This window comes from Centroberyx affinis, unplaced genomic scaffold, assembly GCF_046629955.1.
Source record: "Centroberyx affinis isolate AG114_WGS23_722 - 3 ecotype Tasmania unplaced genomic scaffold, CSIRO-AGI_Caff_v1 ptg001934l_1, whole genome shotgun sequence".
NCBI lineage: Eukaryota > Metazoa > Chordata > Actinopteri > Beryciformes > Berycidae > Centroberyx > Centroberyx affinis.
This window is the reverse complement of record NW_027280295.1, coordinates 213,290-233,254: the sequence shown is the minus strand read 5'-3', so window position 1 is coordinate 233,254 and position 19,965 is coordinate 213,290. Positions and strand designations below refer to the sequence as shown.

General features: G+C 45.5%; 1 protein-coding gene across 4 annotated transcripts in view; it reads right to left on the bottom strand.

Annotated features, from left to right (window-relative positions):
* Positions 1 to 334: 334 nt before the first annotated feature.
* The window catches only part of cyth1a (cytohesin 1a), a 45,598-nt gene continuing 25,967 nt past the window's right edge, over positions 335 to 19,965 (bottom strand). For 2 of the 4 annotated variants that reach the window (XM_071530501.1, XM_071530500.1), the window contains exons 2-13: positions 13,972 to 14,054; positions 11,354 to 11,418; positions 10,222 to 10,288; positions 10,003 to 10,121; positions 8,790 to 8,870; positions 8,372 to 8,484; positions 7,291 to 7,439; positions 6,863 to 6,975; positions 2,215 to 2,293; positions 2,037 to 2,105; positions 1,041 to 1,195; positions 335 to 469 (exon numbers count right to left, since the gene is read on the bottom strand). In XM_071530501.1, the coding sequence (XP_071386602.1) occupies positions 391 to 469; positions 1,041 to 1,195; positions 2,037 to 2,105; positions 2,215 to 2,293; positions 6,863 to 6,975; positions 7,291 to 7,439; positions 8,372 to 8,484; positions 8,790 to 8,870; positions 10,003 to 10,121; positions 10,222 to 10,288; positions 11,354 to 11,418; positions 13,972 to 14,054 (1,172 nt within the window). In that variant the 3' untranslated portion in view covers positions 335 to 390. Of the gene's footprint in view, positions 470 to 1,040; positions 1,196 to 2,036; positions 2,106 to 2,214; positions 2,294 to 5,266; positions 5,270 to 6,862; positions 6,976 to 7,290; positions 7,440 to 8,371; positions 8,485 to 8,789; positions 8,871 to 10,002; positions 10,122 to 10,221; positions 10,289 to 11,353; positions 11,419 to 13,971; positions 14,055 to 19,965 lie in introns of all 4 variants that reach the window. The other 2 variants (XM_071530499.1, XM_071530498.1) reach the window with 2 other exon arrangements.

Here is a 19,965-nt window from a genome sequence, read left to right as displayed (position 1 = left end):
TATGTGTGTGTAATGTATAGAGGATTTCTGTTTGGTAAAGCATGAGGGAAAAGGCTCTCATTGAAGGGGGACACAGCGAGACCCCCCCGTTTTCTGCCTCATATACACAAAGTACACACAAAGCTGAGAGAGGAGAGAGAGAGAGAACATTCAGACAGGAGGTTGGGGAGGCTTTGGCCCTGACTCTTATTTAGAAACCCCAGCATGCTTCCTGTTTTATAGCTAGTAAGAGTCCCAAAGCCAGAGCTATGTATCCTAGAGAAATCCCCTGGACAGGTCTAAGTCAGACCTCGGCCCCCTGCGTCCGCACCACCCCCCCCCCCCAGCAGGGCGAGCAGATTCCCAGTCCCCCTAGTCTGTCAAGTGCAATGTGGGGAGCGCCAAGTGGCTCTAGTGCCTCTTCATGGACGACACTTTCTTCTTCCTGGCTGCCAGCATCTCGTAGAAGGGGTCCCGGCTGATGGCGGCTCTGTGGGAGCAGACGCCAAGGAATTGTCAGAAACAAAAACACAAAAGCAAAATGCAATCCACTGTAGGCTTTGTTGGCAAAATACAGTATATTGCTCATTTTTGTAAGCGTGCAAATGATTGTGCTCATACTTACTAGGACCGGGAAAAAAATGTCAGATTAATTGCCATTTTCATTTGGACAATCCAATATCGATTCTTAAGATCCAGAGATCGATCTTTTAATCTATGCCTTTTTTCAGTGGATGTGTATAGATTTGCACCATATTAATGCACCATATTATAGAGGGTTCTTGTACAGTTCACAGCATTAATTCTCAGAGAATTTCTTTCATATCTAACCAGTATTGGTATTGTAACTGAAGTACCCCTAATTTAATTGATATTGAATCGAATCAATATTGAATCAATGTGAATCAAAATCAAATTAAATCGGGAGATCAGTGCTGATACCCAGCCTTAGTATCTACCGCCACACATAAGTTCTAAAATTACACTGCATTGCAAAGTGTCTATAGTAATACTTCTTTTTTGTATGGCAGTGATGAAAGAAGTAGAGGAAGAACGCCTACTTGATGCTGTTCATCCATTCGTCTTTCTCCTCAGTAGTGGGGGCGGAGATGCGGTAGAAGGTGTGGTTGCCCTCCACTACGCGTCCGTCTGCCTCCGTCTTACACGCCTTTATCACCTGGTCCTTGTTGTCAGGAATGAAGAGCTCAAAGCAGTTCTACAGAGAGCGGAGACGAGGGAGGTCAGAGGGAACGCCAGCAGGAGACAACACACTGTGTCTTGATCGCAAATTAACAAACCGTTTCAGCACCTCACTGCTTCCTTTCCTCAGTAAGGTTCTACTTTACAAGTGAGTTAATGAGCAGATGGTATGGATAGATGAGTAGTACAGATTGTGGGTAAGAGGATATTAACCAGTTGTCAAACAGGTTATAGAGCAGATTGTCAATGAAATTGCAACATGGCAAAGTGAACAGCAACACAGAAAAGTAAGAAACAAGAAGCACTTGAGCTGCCTAATGTGCCGCAATAATCACCATGATATATTAAACATAACCAGCTATGCTAATGAGGTCTTAATTAATTAATTAATGTATTAATTAGCCAATATTCCGATGTCAACATACTTGTCTTCACATAACACATGGGTAGTGTTAATATGAACTGTTTCTTAAAGCATTAAGGAGTTATAGTAGTTTCAAGAAAATCTGTTTTTCCTCATTAATATGCAAATTTATGCAGCAAGGTGCATTAGGTGATCTAATCAGATCATCTACTCTATTGGGGAACCTGTGGTGTAAGTATGCAGTTAATATCATATATTGTACTTGAGTTATTGTGTTGTCTACAGACAGACAGACAGACAGATGCCACCATGACAAAATGTCTGTCTGTCTGTCTGTGAGACATAAAAGGAAAAAAAACAGCAATCTCCCATGACAAATGAATGTGAGTTGTGAGTCCAAAAACCCTGAAGTCCTGAAACAAAAAACCCTGAAAAAGCCTTGCTCTTAGTGTGTGTTGTCAAGAAATGAACCAGCAGAGGGGGCTGTTCTTACAGGCTTCTTGTCCTCCACCTCCCTGATGCTCAGGTTCTCCAACGGGATGATTCCTCTGGGCTCTTTGTCCTGCACAAGAAAAAAATATGCAAAGATGATGCAGATGAAGAGAGAAAAATAACATAGCGCCACACATCAGAAGCACAATTATTGCTATTGTGTCAGGAGCTGTACTCACCGTTGTGTACTCAAAGTAGTAGAGACAGTTGTCTGTGAGGATGAACCATCTCCTTTTCCAGGTTTTTACACGTCCCCCTGTGGAGCAAACACCCAGTGTCAGAGAGGCTCAGTGGGAGAGGGGGAGAGAGAGAGAGAGAGAGAGAGGGAGCAAGAGAGAGATAGATAGATAGAGGGATGAGCACCGGACAGCGGAGGGCAGAGCAGCAGACAGGCAGACAGATGTATGGGCAGACAGACAGATGACGGCTCCAGAATACTCCCTTCCCCAGTGCGTCCCACTATTTGCCCCAATCCAGCACCAACACCACACCAGACCATGCGCTTGCTTGCCATCACCACAACTGCAGAGCCTTTAGCTATCTGGGTATTTTGCTTTCTTTTACACCTATTTTGCTTTTCGTTTACACCTTGGTGACTTGAGGAATTGGTTGACTAGACTGAATTCCACTGAGACAAAGCTATTGCATTTCATCTATCTGCAGCTCCTGACGCTTATCGCCTAATTCTGTTGTATTTGTTCGGATCACAGTGATCACCACGATACAAGCCGTTGTTAACAGGTATTGACCGCTTAAGGGCTGTAATCCCAGAAGCAGAACCCTATCAAGGCTAAATGGAGCGGATGTATGGATGCTATAGGTTAAAGCACGTCTACCGAAATGTCGAGATGTGTCTGGAAGCGGAGTGCTCGCTCCACTTTGCCCTGCGTCTCTTTCCTTAGTCGCTGACTCAGAGAAACAACAGTCTCTCTCAGAGCAGTGAGGCACGGCAGGATCGATAGCCAGGATATAGAGCTATGCGCTTTTGCACTCAGTGAACTTAATGAACTGCCATCCAAATGAAGTCACTAGCAGACACTTCTAGGTGTGGAAAACAATCAAATTACTATACTTGGGCCAAATTCGGAAAGGTAGGAGAGACTGAGAGGTCTTTTCACGGCCCTGGCTGAAATCCTCGCCTCTTTCACGCCTGGTGGGAGCTCTCTGGTTAAGTCCGCGCTCGCTGATCTGTGGATGACCTCTGACCCCCTTTGTCACCCCCACTTCCTCTGAGGGGAAACCCGATCACAGTAGCAGATGGCAGCCTCGCACTGGGAGGATGAGATGCCGACAAACCGAGCGGGGCAGGAAGCCCAGCGCCTGGAGCTATGCTTCACTATGGGCGTCTCAGACTAGAATTTCCTGTTTCGGCTTTGTTAAGTGACTTCTGAGAGGAGGGATACAATGAGAGTAATATAGGAGCAGTCCTCAATAAGTGTGGGAAGAGGTTTGCTTTCTGAACACGTGTCTGATGCATAATCTGATTGGTAAACAGGGTCTAAAGCATGATGACCTAAGGCACGTCTAGAATAAGCTATGCCATCACCACCAATGTTAGTAAAACGTTGCATCTAGAAACCCATCTACCATGATAGAGGTTTTTAAAATAAATAAAAGTACAGAAACAGCACACTTGTATTATCATATAACAGCATTAGCACTGTATATGATAGCCCATCATATCACAGAGGCCATGATAGGTCACACAGTTGAAACAGTCTACGTTTTAGACATGGTGTTATTTGTCCATCGACACGTTTCACTCAACAGACGGAGACAGAGAACTGCACCCCCTCCCCACATCTCTTGACTCTTCAGCATGTCAGAACAAAAAGCAGACAAATAGACGCACACGCATTATGGCAGAATCAAACAGCTGATGGAGAGTGTTGATTGGTTTGGAGGTTGTGATCGGTTGATGGTCACGTCAGTTCCTGTCACTCAAAGAAAGAGAGAAGGCCTCCCCCCCTTGCAGAAATGTCCGGGACAAGAGGCGGGGGTGTCCCGGGAGATTTTTGCAGGGGTGTGGAGGATGCTAGGCTGGAGTGGAGCTGAGTGGAGGAAATCACCCATGGAAGGGGGGGGGGTTGTAGAGGGCGGGGCAAGTGGAAGTTAGGAGGGAGCAGGTCAACTTGTAAATCACATTTGTTAGTTGATGGTTTTATAAGACCCTTGGAATTTTTTTTATCACACCAGCACAAATTAGTAATTTGCCTCTCTTCTTACCATATTATAGTGTGATCACTTTGCATCTAGGTTTTTATCACTGTGCAAATAAACTAGACTAACCTTATAAATCACATCCAGTTACCACTTTTTATACAGATAAATAAACTTCTACTTATACTGATAGGAAGGATGCACTATTTAGAATCTGCATCTAATCCAGTGGTGTCTTTAGATGATTAAGTTACCATTCCTTAAACAAATTACAGGAATGCATGGCCAAAGTACTACTCATGTGCACTTTAAGTCTATAGTATGCATGCACAAATCAATTGATCTCAGCCCCTGACTCCCTTCACACTACCTCTCACACACTCCTTTTCCCCACAGGCCCACAGCCGCTCCAGTCCGGTCTAGCACCACGCCAGGCCGCAGCCACGCCATTACCCTTCAGATCCACTTACAGCATGAGATAAGGAGAGCAGAGCCATTTTTTTTTTTTTAAAGGTGCACTATTCCCTTTCCACGCAATCAGAGAGCAAACAACAGCAGCTCATTTCTTGTGAGCCAATTATAAAATAGGAGCATGATCAATCCGGAGAGTCAAATTAAAAGTCCTTTTGTTGTGCTCGCTGTGTGGAAATAAAGGTATAATGCAGCTTCCAAAAAACAGAGATCAGAAAGATTGACCACCACAGCATACAGAGAGAGGGTCAAACTGCTCAGTAGAGTGGCCACAAAGCAAAGACCTGGCACCGGCTCGCCGGGCCGAGCCCGTGGGGTGGCAAAGGCACCCGGCGACTGCCCACAGAGATAAAAAGAGCAGCATGTGGACAAACCACCAGCTCGATGAGAGACCAAACAGACAAACAAACATTTAAATTTAAATGAGACTAAGTCAATGAAGAGACAAAAAAAAAACCAAACAAACAAACAAAAAAAAACTACAAACAAAACCCCGGCCGAACGTAAATAAATGAGAAAGAGAACAAAAGCATGGCAGACCACCAAAAGCACCTGAGAGCTGAGAGATGGACTAGTGTTGGGAAGAGCAGGTGTACATACCTCCTGAGGAAAGACAACAGCCAAAATCATGGGAACAAACAAACAAACGAGGAGGAAAAGAAAACAAAAAAATCAAATTAAATGATAAGGAATTATAGCACCACAATCCTGCTAATCTGGTTCCAAGGGGGCTTTGATGCACTTTACAACTCTGGCAAAGACAAATTCATTTTGGAAGACTGCACTTTATATTGATTTGTATGTATCTGCTGTTTCAATTTCACTCCACAAGGGGGAGTTCTGCTCAATGCAGATAACTGTGCCAGCTATAGTAAAGCACTACATTAGATATCGCCTCCACTTGGGTCCAGTGCTGTTATATCCAATTATTTACCTTCCACCCTGATTATTACACTCAAATCTGCCAGTTTGGAGTCACTGCAGAGAGAGAGTAATCATGTGCTTCCTTGGTGTACTGGTTGTAAAGATTCACAGTGATTGGAAGATTCAAGTCCAGTTCACACATTCCTGCTTTTCTGTTAAACTCACTGTGAATCTGTACAAACAGAGAGAGATCTTAGAGGGAAACCAGAGGATGGAGAGTTGGGAAGTCCAGGGTTGTGCTTTTCCGTTTCTAGAGGACTGACTGTGACCAGTAGAATTACCAACTGACATCCTGTGGATCACTTTTATTGATACAGGGACAAGGTGTGTGTGTGTGTGTGTGTGTTTGTTTGTGTTTATGTCAGGGTCACAAATTAACAGGGTACAAATGCCTCTGAAATTCACCTCTGAAATATTGTTGTTGTCAAATATTCATGAGTGGGCCACCGCAGGTGGTTCGTGGAAGCCTATGACGTTTCTTTCTAGTGTGTTCTGGGCAAGAAAAACGGAAGCGGTTTTTGACAACCAAATACACAGCCTGAAGCAGTAAAACAAATTTTTGGCGCTACGCAGTCAGCAGTAGAATCTTACTAGTACAAATTGAGTGTTTACTTGCCAATATACAATGTAAATGTATTATTTAATAATTCAATACAGTTGCAAAACCAAAATGCTGAAATCGATCAAGGGGGCAAAAATCAGAACAAAACAAAAGTTAATGTCTTACCTCTGTGTATGTTCTGCATGTGTGTGTTTGTGTATGCGCACCCACTGGATTTACACACAGTGTGCAGCTATGCATGTCAGTGTGTCTGTGTATGTGTGTGTGTGTGTGTGTGTGTGTGTCAGAGTGTATGAATATGCCTAGTCTTAAATAATTCAAAGACCTCCACATGTGGGGGTCTGATCTCAAGGCCACATTCATAATACATTAGAGTGGGCAGAGATGTCTTCAGATGTCTTGAGTCGGGTGTGTACACACCTATACACACACGCTAACACACGCACTTTCACACACTCTCACATATGCACATAAACTGTCTCTCTCTCTCTCACACACACACACAGGTCATTGACCTCAAAGAGACATTGGTTATTACTTTATGCAGGCTGATTTTCAACCTTGAAATAATCCACCAAAATCTGCTGTAGGGTATAAAGAGATAGGCATCTGTGGGCACAGCTACCTACATTGATGAGAATGCCTGCCACCATTTTGGAAATTCAACAATGCACACTGTAACTGCGCCTGCATATTTCTGGTGTCACTCACCCAGTTTAAGCAGCCAGCCCTCTCTGTCTGGGTTGAAGAAAGTGTGTGTGAGGTCGTTGCCATCGTCCTCTGGGATTTTGAACGGTTCATTCTTGATGCTCTCGTACAGGTTCTGTGAGGAGGAGGAGGAGGAGGAGGAGGAGAGTTCGACCGTGAATACAGAGTAGGCTTGAGATTGCCCCTGTAGGTGGAGGGGGGGGGGAGCATTGGAGGAGGGTAGAAGGCCTACGAAGGCGAGGAGAATGACAGTGGGTAGATACAGAGGGTTGAGAAGGGGGAAGGAGGATGGAGAAGGGGAATGGGAGAGACATGGAGGGAGGAGAGAGAATGGGGGAGGAACGTCGGAGAGATCACACACACACACACACACACACACACACACGCAAACAGGGGAATCAACATGAGCGAGTTTGGAAGCCCAACCCACCCTGAGCAGGTCTTCAGGCAGGTCTCCCCCGTCGTTGATGCCTCGGTTCATAGAGATGAAGCGCTCCACCGTGGGCTTGTCCTTCACATTCGGGTTGTGGAGGCTGGTGTTCAGCATGATGATGGCGAACGACAGGATGTAACAGGTGTCTGGAACACACGCACATGCACATGCACACGCACACACACACACACACACACACACACACACACACACACACAGCATGGTCACACCTCTACCCACCAGCGCTATTTGAAAGATCAATGAGTCTGGAACCAGCAATGGTATAGCATCAGTAAATACCGTTTTCACACTTTCACACCCATAAGAGAGGGAGATAAGCTTTGTGCGGTGGCAATCGCCAATGTGTCGGCTGCTGTTTACTGTAAAAATGCAGAGCGTTGCCTGTGTTTAATGTAGTGTTTAAATATGAATGTAAATTAGCTGAGCTGAGAGTGGGCGGCAGTGAAAGGTTGTGCGTGGGCAGCTAAGTATGCATGTGGGCTTCTGTGTGCGTGCGCTTCCGTGTGTGTATGCTAAAAGACAATGCGGTCAGCTGACACAGCAGCACTTTATCTGGCCCGTTAGGCTGTTGAGAAAACCAATGCATTATTCACATCCATCTGCATCCATGTTAGAGGCAGTCGTCTGCCACGGACATTATTTCCCAGCCGAAAAGCCAGACATGCTTCTGTAACACACTTCACCTCAGCAGACTTTGTGTCTGCTAAATAAAGCAGTGGGGATAGAGTCGCTCTCACATGCCGTTAGATCTCGGCGCAATATGAAAAAACCCTGCATACGACGACGGAGAAGTTACATGCGAAGTACTTCAGAAAGACTGATGTGTACTGTATTCAGTATTGTCAATGGTTTTAACGGACATGGCAAGAGTTTAGATTTAGTGTAAACAAAATGTATTCCCATATATACATTCTGCTTCTGTACTACCAATCATTTTATCAGGACAGACGATAAACTTTGAAGTCCTTTTGTTCTCGCTCTGGGTTGTGCGGTATGTGATCTTGAGCAGTACATGTAAAAAGACAGCAGTGGGTCACAGCCAGCATGACGGCCCTACCTGTGGACTGGAAAACGCCTGGGTTGCATTGGCAGTAGCGCTGGGCGAAGGCTTCCATCATGCGATCGATCTTCTGGGCTTCTCCGGGAAGCCGGAAACTCCACAGGAACTGTCTGTCAGGGGAAACAGTTCGGCACAGTCAGCCAAAGATCAACTACTATAATCATCAACTACATAACACTGTGAATAAGCTGAATGAATTCTGTTATGGCACGAGACTGTCAATGATTGTGATGATTGATGATGATTGTCGTGTCCCTATAAATTGCAAATGAGGTGACACGTATGAAAAAAAAACTAGCTCTGGGCTAACTCTGTATCACGCTGAGGTGGTTTGCATCAAAGGGGAAGTAATGATGAAGATACAGCCAAGGAAAAAGTGAGTGTATAGTAGACCTGATGGTACAGCTTGACTTACCTTAGGGCCTGAACCAGGTTGAGGTCTGTGAATTCATGAAGCTCCACAAAGGCATGGAGGACTTGGATATTGAAATCATCTCTATAGGAGACAAAGCATGGCATATTTTCTTATTAGTGAATTGTCACTGACACTTTGAAAAAATTATATCCTGAATACCCAGTAATAATAAAATCATCATCATATTTAATTGAAATATAAAAGCAAGGCAAGAAACATCAAAGTAAACAATAAAACAATAAAAATCAATTAATAAAAGATGGCTAAGGCTTCTCAGACAGGTTCCAAACGTATTGCCTCTTTATTATAATCTAACCTCAGGATGTGATCTGACTCATAGGGGGTTAAAAGGTTGTGATATGCTGCATTCTCTAATCAAAACTAGTGGATGGACAGACCTCCCCCCTCATTCATCATCTGATCTCAATCATGACATCACTCCAGACCTTTATGCCCTTCAGAGTTAATGATATGCCCTGTGGGATCATGGGATGGCTCTAAGGAGCTCTCGCTGTCAGGGTCATATCCAGCCAGCCACCCAGTGGGTAAGTGACCAATCGTATCTCAAGGCTCCCGTGCTGCTCCAACTCCCCCCTTACCGTATCAGAAACACATGGAGAGACCTTGATAACAATCAAAAGGAGAGCGCCCATTGAGAGCTTTTGCCTGCACTCCATTTCCTGGTTTGACCTCGCAGACCACACCCTGACTGTAACACTGCCTGCCCTATATTCCCTGGGCAGTGCATGCAGCAAGCCATTGCTGGGCGTTCCCTGTATTATGGGTTCCATCTAAAAAAGACGGTATCTGCTCACGACTCGGTCTGTAATTGCCTCGAAGACATTCCAGAATGGTGAGTCTCTTAATCATGTTACTTATGGATGAGTAGGAAAATCAAAGACAGATGGAGGCTTATTGAGTAATGGACATCGTCTTTAGAGGGTAGTCTAAATGTGGGACCAATAAACTGTGTTTGGGAAAGGATGGGTGTGTGCCTGACCGAGAGGAAACAGAGCAATACGGAAACTATGCGATCTGGAAGAGGGTCATCGCTGTTTGACGCCTTTATCAACCGCACAGTTGGACCCACACCTACTGTATGGCTGAGCATGTGCTCAAAACACATACACACACATACATAAATAGCGGGAGACAGTGAGATGGAGAGATAGAGAGAGAGCAAAGCAATGCGTCATGTCGTCATCATCCTGACCTCTCTCCAAGGTAATCCCCGATGGCGGTCTTGTTGAGGCCCTCTCCCTTGTAGAGGAACTGAGCGATGTCGTCGCTGGTGTTCTTCAGCAAGTCATTCTCGATCAGGAACTGGATCCCCTGAGAGAGAGAAAGAGCCCCAGGTTAAATCCTGCTTATGAGAACATATGGGAGAAATCACATTTATAGAGAATCGAGACTTCGTTATCGTTACTTTTACCTTCTTGGGATCCATGTTGAATTTCTTCCGGCCCATGGCCACCTGTTTATTCCTCTGCATATTTTTCCTGGAACATCAGAGCGTACATTGTTAGCGTTTTTTGATATGAGAAACGACCTCGGTTGATAACAAGGTTCAAAACTCTGGTTCTGAAACTGAAATAGTATATATAGAAACCCTTTGGATATGACTCCCACAAATCAGTCAAATTACATCATACAAATCAATCAAATTGATTTTCCATCATCTTGCTTATTCAACCAGACTCAGACCATTACAATAAATTTGTTCACTTAATTTCCTTAACATATCTTTTCCATTAGCATTTCCCATTAGTTTGGCAGTGGCCTTATTCATCCCATTGGCCATTGATGACAAAGCGCTGATAAAGAGCTTAACATCACGCATATGGGAAAGGCCCATTTCTCAGGCCTTGAGTTACTCAGGGGTCAAAGTGCACCCTCAGTCTCCGCCATCACCATGGTTACGTCACCATCCCCAGCCGGTGAGAGGTCACCACTTCTTCCCACTGATTTACTCTACCCAGCATTCCTTTGGCTTTTGTCTGCCAAGCTCCACCACTCAGCTAAACAGATGCTCTGCGAAGACGAATACCGTTAAGAGCAGAAATGCAGACAACCTATCATGTATTGCCTCCAATAAATGGATCACGGGAAACTATGAAACTATGAAAGTACTGTAAGCCTTAATGGGTTTTAGAACCAAGTGAGAGTGCTTTAGGAATATTCTGGAGGTGATGGGATCCCTATCCACTTGAGTAGACCAAACTCAAGCACTCCAGACCCCTCCCTCCCCCGGGACCTTGCATTGTCTGCTTCTGCCCGTACACCCACTGCATTATTCAATGAGGCCTCCCATCATGGTTGGGGAGGGCGGGGTCGACTGATGAAACATTTAAACTGCCTTAAAAGCATAGCCAATTTCGGGGAGTAGTGTGAGGGTATGGCCTACTTGGCCATTAAACATTAATAATTGACAGTGTCATTTGCTAAGTTAATAGAAGGCAAACAACAAGCCAATTTAGATGGTCATGGTGTGATAGAGAGAGAGACGGAGAGAGAGGAATGTGTGTGTGTGTGTGTGTGTGGGGTCCCGGATCCCATTCTCTTACCTCTCCTCGGTGGAACCCAGGTTCTCAATCTCACTGGTCACTTCTGCTATCTCATCCTTCAGCCGCTGGAGACACAGACAAGGGAGGAGTGTTATAAAATAAAATATACTCTGTATGAAATTATGAATTCATTATCTAGCCTATCCCCCAATTTGCCTAGTGCCATGCGGTGTAGGACAACGCAAACAACATGCAAAATATTTGTTTAAAAAAAAGTGAGGGCTCTATTGAACAGTGCCAAGGGAGAGGCTATCATCTCTGAATTGTGTTTGCCTTTGTGTTTGTCTGTGAGCCAGGTGGCCTTTTATCACACAAACACACACATCAGAGTAAGCAGCTCAACAAACAGAGCAGAGTCACTTGTCGACTCTGGCCCCGGGTGTCATGTGAATGGGACAAAACTCCAGTGGGCCCCCAGCAACTTCACACACCGCTGTACAGTCTGTCCACACTCCAGTTTCCCCCAGTACTCATCAACCAAAAACTGACATAGTCACAGGGATGTATGTGTGTGTGTGTGTGTGTATGTGTGTGTGTGTGCTCTGCTCTGCTCTCCAAAACAATCCTCTCATTCTGAATTTGATTAGGGGGAGAACATTCAGGGATAACCTCAATACAAATGGAGCGAGAGAGCGTAAAAGTGGATTATATTTTGTGTGGCGTTTCAGAGATTAATGGCGTTAGAGGCAGATCCAGTCGATCAAGCCGGGCCCACTGGTGCCAGACTGGCGCGGGGAGGGCGCTGAGGAGGGCAGCGGGCGGAAAAGGGTGATGTCAGCTTGATCAAAGAGTGGAATAATAGACTCCAGCGTCAGAGCAGTCCTGTATACAGGGACAACCTGGCTAGTATTGACCATGGGAGGATCCAAGGGTCCAAGCAAAACAAAAAAGGATCCAACCACCGAGGCTCTCCGTTCATATCCAACCGCACTGCTTGTGTATCATTTCTGATGCATAATACCAACTCACCGTGGGCCAAACCACAAAGGGAACATCTGTGTTTTCAAGGCCCCGCAATCACAACACATTCCTCAGATGCTTGCCTCCACAAACAAAGGCTAAGGCTGTGCTTATGCGGAGGAATAGGGGTGGGTGGGGTGGTTGGGTGCAGAGCAGGGACACAGAGGAGGTGAGGAGGGTCGGTGGCCTGGGGGGGGATTGGGGGCAGCGGTGGTGGCCCAGGCTCATAAAGGAGGAGGGTGTTGGATCACGCCTCTAATGTTTGCCTATCAGGGCCACCGGAAGTTGAGAGGTGCCCTCTGGGACATCTGGAGGCCAAATCACAGACAGCACTTCATTTGACTACAGGGCTGAATATTAGATTGACAGGACTGACCTGAGCAAGGAGCTACAAAATTGAATTGTGCTCTAGGTTCAAGGAAAGGGCCATACGTATCATTAGAGGCCACCGAGAGAAAATCAAACAAATAGGGAAATTCAACCTGATTTGAATCGCGGCTCAGTTTGAAATGGGAGAGTGCATGAGGGAAATTCTACGTGCTGCACGAGAATATTCCTCTTAAGAACATAATCCTATTTTTTATGCATGCAGAATATTATGCCTGTATTATTTTAATACTTGCGTGCTTTATCTAATACCGCAATTCAATAAAACACCCAAAAGAGATAACTTTTGGCCGATCTGTATTAGTCTCCATTGAGGCAGCACATCTATAACACACAAATGGCCAAATAATAAACATAAACAGTTCACTAAGGAAGTGTGTACTTGGTAGGAAATGCCTCACATTCCACTTGGGATGAAATGTTTGAAGGACCCTTTGGAAAAGAAGAATTTGGACAGAGGCTGCAAAAACTGGATAGGAGGTAAATGTTTAATCAAAAAGCAGAGGAGTTGTAGCCGAAGCTGGAGGAGGTCAGCCAAGTGTCTGGGCCTGTTAGGTCAAAAACAAAGGGCCCTCTCACCCCTCAAGCTTCTAAATCTCAGGCCTGGTCACATTATAGGGTGGAGCACTTAGTTCTACTAATATGATTTTTCCTAATATGACATTTCTTTGGGTCAGTGCCACACAACTTTCATTAGACATATAAGCTTTTATAGTCAGACCAAGTTAAAGCAGCCTAAAAACTGTATCTGTAGCTGCAAAGGAATGAGTGGCTATTATAATTCAACAACATTCACACACACAATGAGACAGAGGTTATATGGGTCAGGAAGACTGCAAAAAAATCTATTTCAAAGTTATTTAATCTAGTACTGAGTCTCAAAAGCACAATTTTCTTAAGTTAAGTTAATTTTCTTTCTTTTAAACTCTACAAATGGGTATGATACTTGTTTCCGGTGAAAATCAATCATTCAATTTCTTGACAGTAGTGAAGCTATCTGCCTTATTCTACCTTGTTTCAAGATACTGACACTTGTTTCTGAAACAAGTAAAACTGTATTTCAAAAAAGTGGAATTATCTCACCCCAAAGGCAGAATGACTTGACAGATTTTAAGACTGAAAATGAGACTAAATCAACTTGCTAAGATGGACATTTTTGCAGTGCATGAAGTTCATGCATTTTTTACCTGACCCATGGTGGTGGTTTCAAGATTTCCACAATACTTCCCATGTCCTGGCCCACTCACACACAAACACACTCTCAATGTTACCTGAATGTCCTCCAGCAGCTCCTGCTTGCGCCGGCGGATATTCTCCAGCTCCTGCTGCTCCTCTGGGGTGAGGTCGTCAGGCACTGGGGGGAGAGAGGAGAGACAAAGGATGAAGGGTTAGGACAGAGGTTCCCAAAATATAATGCACCTTTATCCTTCGCGCTGTATATCTATTCCTCCGAGGCATATCCCTGAGGATATCCTGGAGCACAGACAGAACATTATACTCCATTATTTTCCTTGATATCACAAGGTGATTGAATGCCCAAGGCGAGGGCTGTGGAGCTAAGCTATAGAGAGCAAGCAAAGACGTCGGTGGATGAAAGATGTTTGTTTTGCAGCAGGAGGTCGATAAGCGGTAAAAACACCGGAGAGGTGAGGAGAGGAGAGTTGAGGAGAGGAGAGGAGAGGAGAGGAGAGGAGAGGAGAGGGTTTCTCGCATGCCTTCCATTCGGAGATGGTGGAGGATACTGACCCTCGAGTTGTAGCATCAGTAATGGATCAGGCAGCCTGCCCCATGTTTACAAACACACTCAGCGTGGGGAACATCCGCACCAGAGCAACAGTAAACCAAAGCTGCTCAGGGCCTGGGTCCCAAAGCCAACTCTCTGTGATCATATAACCGGTCTATGTACTCAGCTCATAACAGCATTCTGTGCGATGGACCCGATCTCAAAAACAGACTGTGCAGGGCTTTAGCCATGGATTCTCTCCTTGTCTGTCAGCTTTACATTCATCACGAGTGCCGAGGGCCAACGCTGAACCTGTGGTCCCAGCAGGAGCCAGGTGTGCACTGAGGAGGACTTAACTTTGGTGTGTAATCAGTCCAACTAAATGAAACGGAGCTCAGGTCAGCCTGGCAGTGCTGAGCATCAGTAGTAGCACAACTGTGACGGGTCTCAAAGCGTTGTCAGTCTGCCTGTCTCTCACACCATAGGCTATTATTATTAGCTTTGTCTGTGCCAAGGACTGAGGGGTGAGCAATGTGTCCTGATTGATGGGCTGCTGCTGTGTGTGTGTGTGTGTGTGTGTGTGTGCGCGTGTGTGTGTGTGTGTGTGTGTGTGTGTGCGTAGCTGAAAGCCAAGCAAACAGACCTGCATACCCCGCATTCTAAGCATAAAGTGACACCCCTAGTATCAGGACTTCGATCACAACAGCGGTCAAAGTATCAGGGGAGCCTGATAAAATCTCTCGGTTTCATTTATCTTAGCTCTAGAAATGCAATACACTGGAGGCCCTCTTCTCTGTTTCTCTTCCTCTTTTTCTTCTTGGAAAAATGTCATCAAAATTCACCAGTCAATACTTCAGAAACCACAGATGATCCTCTCCTCAGAACTACTTGGTAAGCAAGGGTGTTAAGATGACTCATTGCCTTAACTGTGACCCATAATGTGCTTTACTTTCAAGAGTAGAGTAGATGTTTTGTTTTTTTTCCAATGGTGGATCTAATTTCAGAAACCTCTCATTTCCAGTCTATACAGAGTGACTATTGCCTACCTCTGTATCTATGGGGACAGTCACTTTAACCACCAAGCCACCCTGCTGCAAAGTAACATGCTATTTGGTGGATGCTTGCACCCAAAGTGTCTTACAGCACTATGAGTGCATACATTTTTAGCATGGGTGGCCCCAGTGGGAATCAAACCCCTGAGCCTGACAGTGTTAGGCAGAGCAGTAGGCAGTAGGCACCTCCAGTGACCTCTCCGTGTCTCATTACCTCAGCAGCAGGGTTCATAGGTCAAACGGGGTCGTGGCAAGGGCTGACTTGGTGGATCTCCGCAAATGGTTAACAAGCCAATGGTTATAGAGCGTTGGAGGCCGTGGGCAGAGGACGCTTGACCCACATCAACACAAGGGCTTATGTTACTCATTCCAAAACACTATCCTGAGATACCGGTCAACTGATGGCCAAAAAAAAAAAAAAAAAAAAAACATCCACCAGCCGTTTTCCCTCCCCCCGCCTTTTCGCTCTTGTCTTAAAGGACCCACTATGTTCATCTCAGACTATTAGCTCTACATAATCCTAATATAAAACGCAGGGCTAAAATGCAGGACTGAAATGCCGGAATGAGAGTGGTTGAACTCTGATTGGACACAGTGTACCTGCAGTAAAGGGTCAGTGAAAGGAAGGTTACAAAAGCAAAAAACAATCTGGCACAGTAATCAATAAGGCAAGGATGTGGTCAGCCATCCAAAAAGTAAGCTATGAGCTTTACTGTGGTTTCTGACACACATAAGCACACACACACACACACACACACACAAAGCTTCATAATTAGCGACATCCTTCTTTTAATCTTCCCACACAGCACAGTTAATGCAAATGTAAAAGCTTAAATGTATGTGTAATCTGGCTATGCATAATTCAACTGATAGAAAAAAAAAACAAATAACGAAATCATGCTGCATAATTGAAACTATTCATTTTAATAATTTTTCATTTCAAACCTTTATTTAAACTCGAATAACCATTGAGGTTGCCCTCATTTACAATGATGTCGAGTGATAATAGAAGGCATGTCAAACTAAATATCTTGCGGCGAAATACCCATAACATTCATTGGAATGTCTGCTAATATTTAACATGGGGATGATGGACAAAGGACAGAGCTGCAAAACAAGAACCTTACAGTGGGGCCTTGAGGGGGACTGAGGAAAGCTCCAAAACAAAGCGATCTTGTCTTGCTGTCTTTCTCTCAGCCAGCTGAGCAGAGCATGGCAGTCCATTCAAGCTTGACCTTTCACACATCGCACCTCCCAGCCTTGCGTTCTGCTCCACAGTATCACCAACAAACCAGCCGCACCAGTACCAAATGTTCTGGGTATCCATGGAAACCATGGGCTCTGCAGAACCATCCTCACCTGCAGAGGGGAGGGCGGCTGACAGGCTGGGGCGCAGAGAGCGAAGACGGACGGCAAAATAAATAGTAGCCTGACCTTTTTTTATTTAGACAGACAGTTCCCTCGAGAGCGTCTCTATGTCGGGGAAGACGTGGAGTTAAGATACACACACAGACGCACAAGAAGGCACGCCTGCATGCACGCGCACGCACACACCTGCCCGCCCCACATGCGCGCACACACGCACACACGCACACACACACACACACACACACACACACACACTGCGAGCGCTGATAGGCCTGAGATTGCGTGGGCCTTCTTGCATTTAATGGCCTTGTCTCCCGATCGATTGGACAAGTTAATGTCACGCTGAGTAAACCCAGAGCGGGGCCGCATGTTTAACAGCGCAAACAAGAGCGACGGGGAGGACAAGCTTAAAGCAGGAAGTCAATTCCTCATTCTGGAGACGTGATGTCATACCGGGTGGCTGGCGGACGCTGAAGGAAGCCATGCCACACAGCAGAACACAAGACAACACAAGACAACACAAGACAACACAAGACAACACAAGACAACACAACACAACACAACACAACACAACACAACACAACACAACACAACACAACACAAGACAACACAAGACAACACAACACAACACAACACAACACAACCACCCACAGCATTCCTGACTTAGATGGGGGGCAGAGAGGTCCATAAAGTTTCAGACAGACAGGAGAGGCAGGAGAGAGATCTGGGAACAAAGACAGGACTATGATTTCATGCCAAAAGAGAGGACAGAAGGGGATAGAGAGGAATAGAGGAAAGGAACATAATCATTTTCCTTCATAATGCTCGTGTCGTAATTTATTGCTCCCTGTAGGGAAATTCTCTTTTCGCATGTCTCCCTCCAGAACGTGGGGAGCAGCATCACTGGAGCTGGTAGGGATTCAGTATCTTGCTCAGGGACACAGCGGCAGGGCAGATGCTTGATGACACAGAGGTACAGTTGGGTTCCGTTCCCCAGGTACTAAGTTAGCAAAATACCCAATTCATTAATCCCCAGTGTCGAACGAATCCTCTTAACGAACCCCAATCAACATGTCTGATTGACACAAGTGTTCGAAAGTGTGGGCACACTTCTCAAAATTAAATGAGAATATGGCGAAATGCAATAAGGGATTCGAAAGGATGCAAATTCGGTAAGCAGATTCAATAAAATGCTTTCGAACCCCAACCCTACACACAGAGGCTTTAACTCAGGTCCTCCAGGTGAAGGACAGGCTCTCTAACCGCTGGGCCACCCTGCCACCCCACACATCATACCAGGAGTTCACCGACACCCGCTGCTGATCAGGGCTTTTCAGGGAGTCAATCAAGTACGCCCCTTCCCTGACTTCCTGGGTTCACCCAAAACACTCGAGACCAGTAACCACATCAGGGAGGGGAATGGCCCCGCCCGAGGCCGTGCCAGGGGTGGGTGGCAGCAGTGGGCACCAAGTGGGTGTCATTTCCCAGAACACGGCAGATGGGGGGGAAAACCCATCCACTTAACTAATTGCTGAGAGGGGCTTGTTTTCCTTCAGTCTGGGAGCGCTGCTTGGCTGTCATTCATCAAACATGTGCACTGGCACAGCCAATGAGAAGAGGCTGTCAGCAGAGAAAGCGAGAGGAGAGACAGAAAGAGAGAGAGCGAGAGAGACAGAGAGGGCAAGTGAGGTAAAGAGAGACAGAAAGAGATAGAGATGGAGAGTAACGGAAGAGACGGAAGAGAGAAAGCACAAGGCAGAGAGAGTGCCAGAGAGAGAAAGAGTAGTTTATTAAGACAGATTTACTGATGCCCCACCGAGACACAAGCTCTTGCTAATGCTGTGGTAAGAGAAAGAGGTAGCAGATATGGGGGGTGGGGGAATATGGTATTTGTCCCTCCATATTCATAAGGTGCATTACTCCCCGTCTGCCCCGTCAATATCTGACTTCTACAGGAGCCTCTCGAATGGAGAGGGCCCCTACAGCAATCTGACTGGGGTGAGCCTGTGCGAAGTGATTTCCATGGGCTGAAAGAGAAACACAGGCCGCCCACGTCCGCTCTCCTCTGGGGACTCGCATTGCCTGGAAAACAGGTCATTCAGGGGAATCACACACATACACAAACACACACATTCAATACACACACAGACCTACAGGCACATACGCACATAGACTTCCACAGCACTTGCATACGCACAGCACGCACGCGCATGCGCAACACCCACACACGAACGCCCGGGGCCGACACAGTGCGTCTCCCGCGGTGCTTGCCGCTGTGTCAGCGCTCGGCAACTCGCTTTTTGTTTCATCTGAACTTTCAGCCGTTACAACAGTAACACCATCTGACTCATAACAACCCAGGCTGTAGGCTATATTTTCAGACCGAATACCGAATGATGGCTACGCTACAAAAAAATTCCGTCTTTTTATTTAGTCTCATATTTAGTCAGTTTCACTTGTTTCAGGAATTTTCTAGGGTCAGTATTGTGAAACAAGGCAGATCACTCGATTAACACAGTTGATTCAATAAAGTACTTGGAAAAACATTTATTTATATTGGAAACCTGCAGAATTTTTCTATTAATTTTTTTAAAAATAAGTCTCGACACTATATTAAATGACTTGCTAAGATGGATATGTTTTGTAGTGTACATGATGAGCTTGTAAGTATCTCACGAGAAGGTGAGATATAAGTCCAAATGTTAAAGTCTGAGACCAAGGCAGAGCAAAGTGCAAACTGATCTCCCAATGTGCTGGGGAAGGCAGGTAATGACAGCATCTCTGTGTTAAGGTACTGAGACAATGTATTCTGAAAAGTGCTCTTTCACCATAACTGGGACAGTATAATCTGAGCTTTGTCCTGCCATGCCCTAGCCCTCATTTCTACTGAGTGCTGTTTAACCCAAATCTATAACTCAAATCACTCAATACGTTCCCTGAATATAATCACAGCTACACACACAAGCGTGCGCACATCTGTACGTACATGTGCATCCCCGAGACCAAACCACACTTCACTGTAAAACCCAAACACCATGGTGCTTTTACAGGTTATCCAGTGTGTTTGTGCAATTGAAGAGTGTTGCAAATGATGCTCTGTGGTTAGGAGAAGGTGGTTTCTA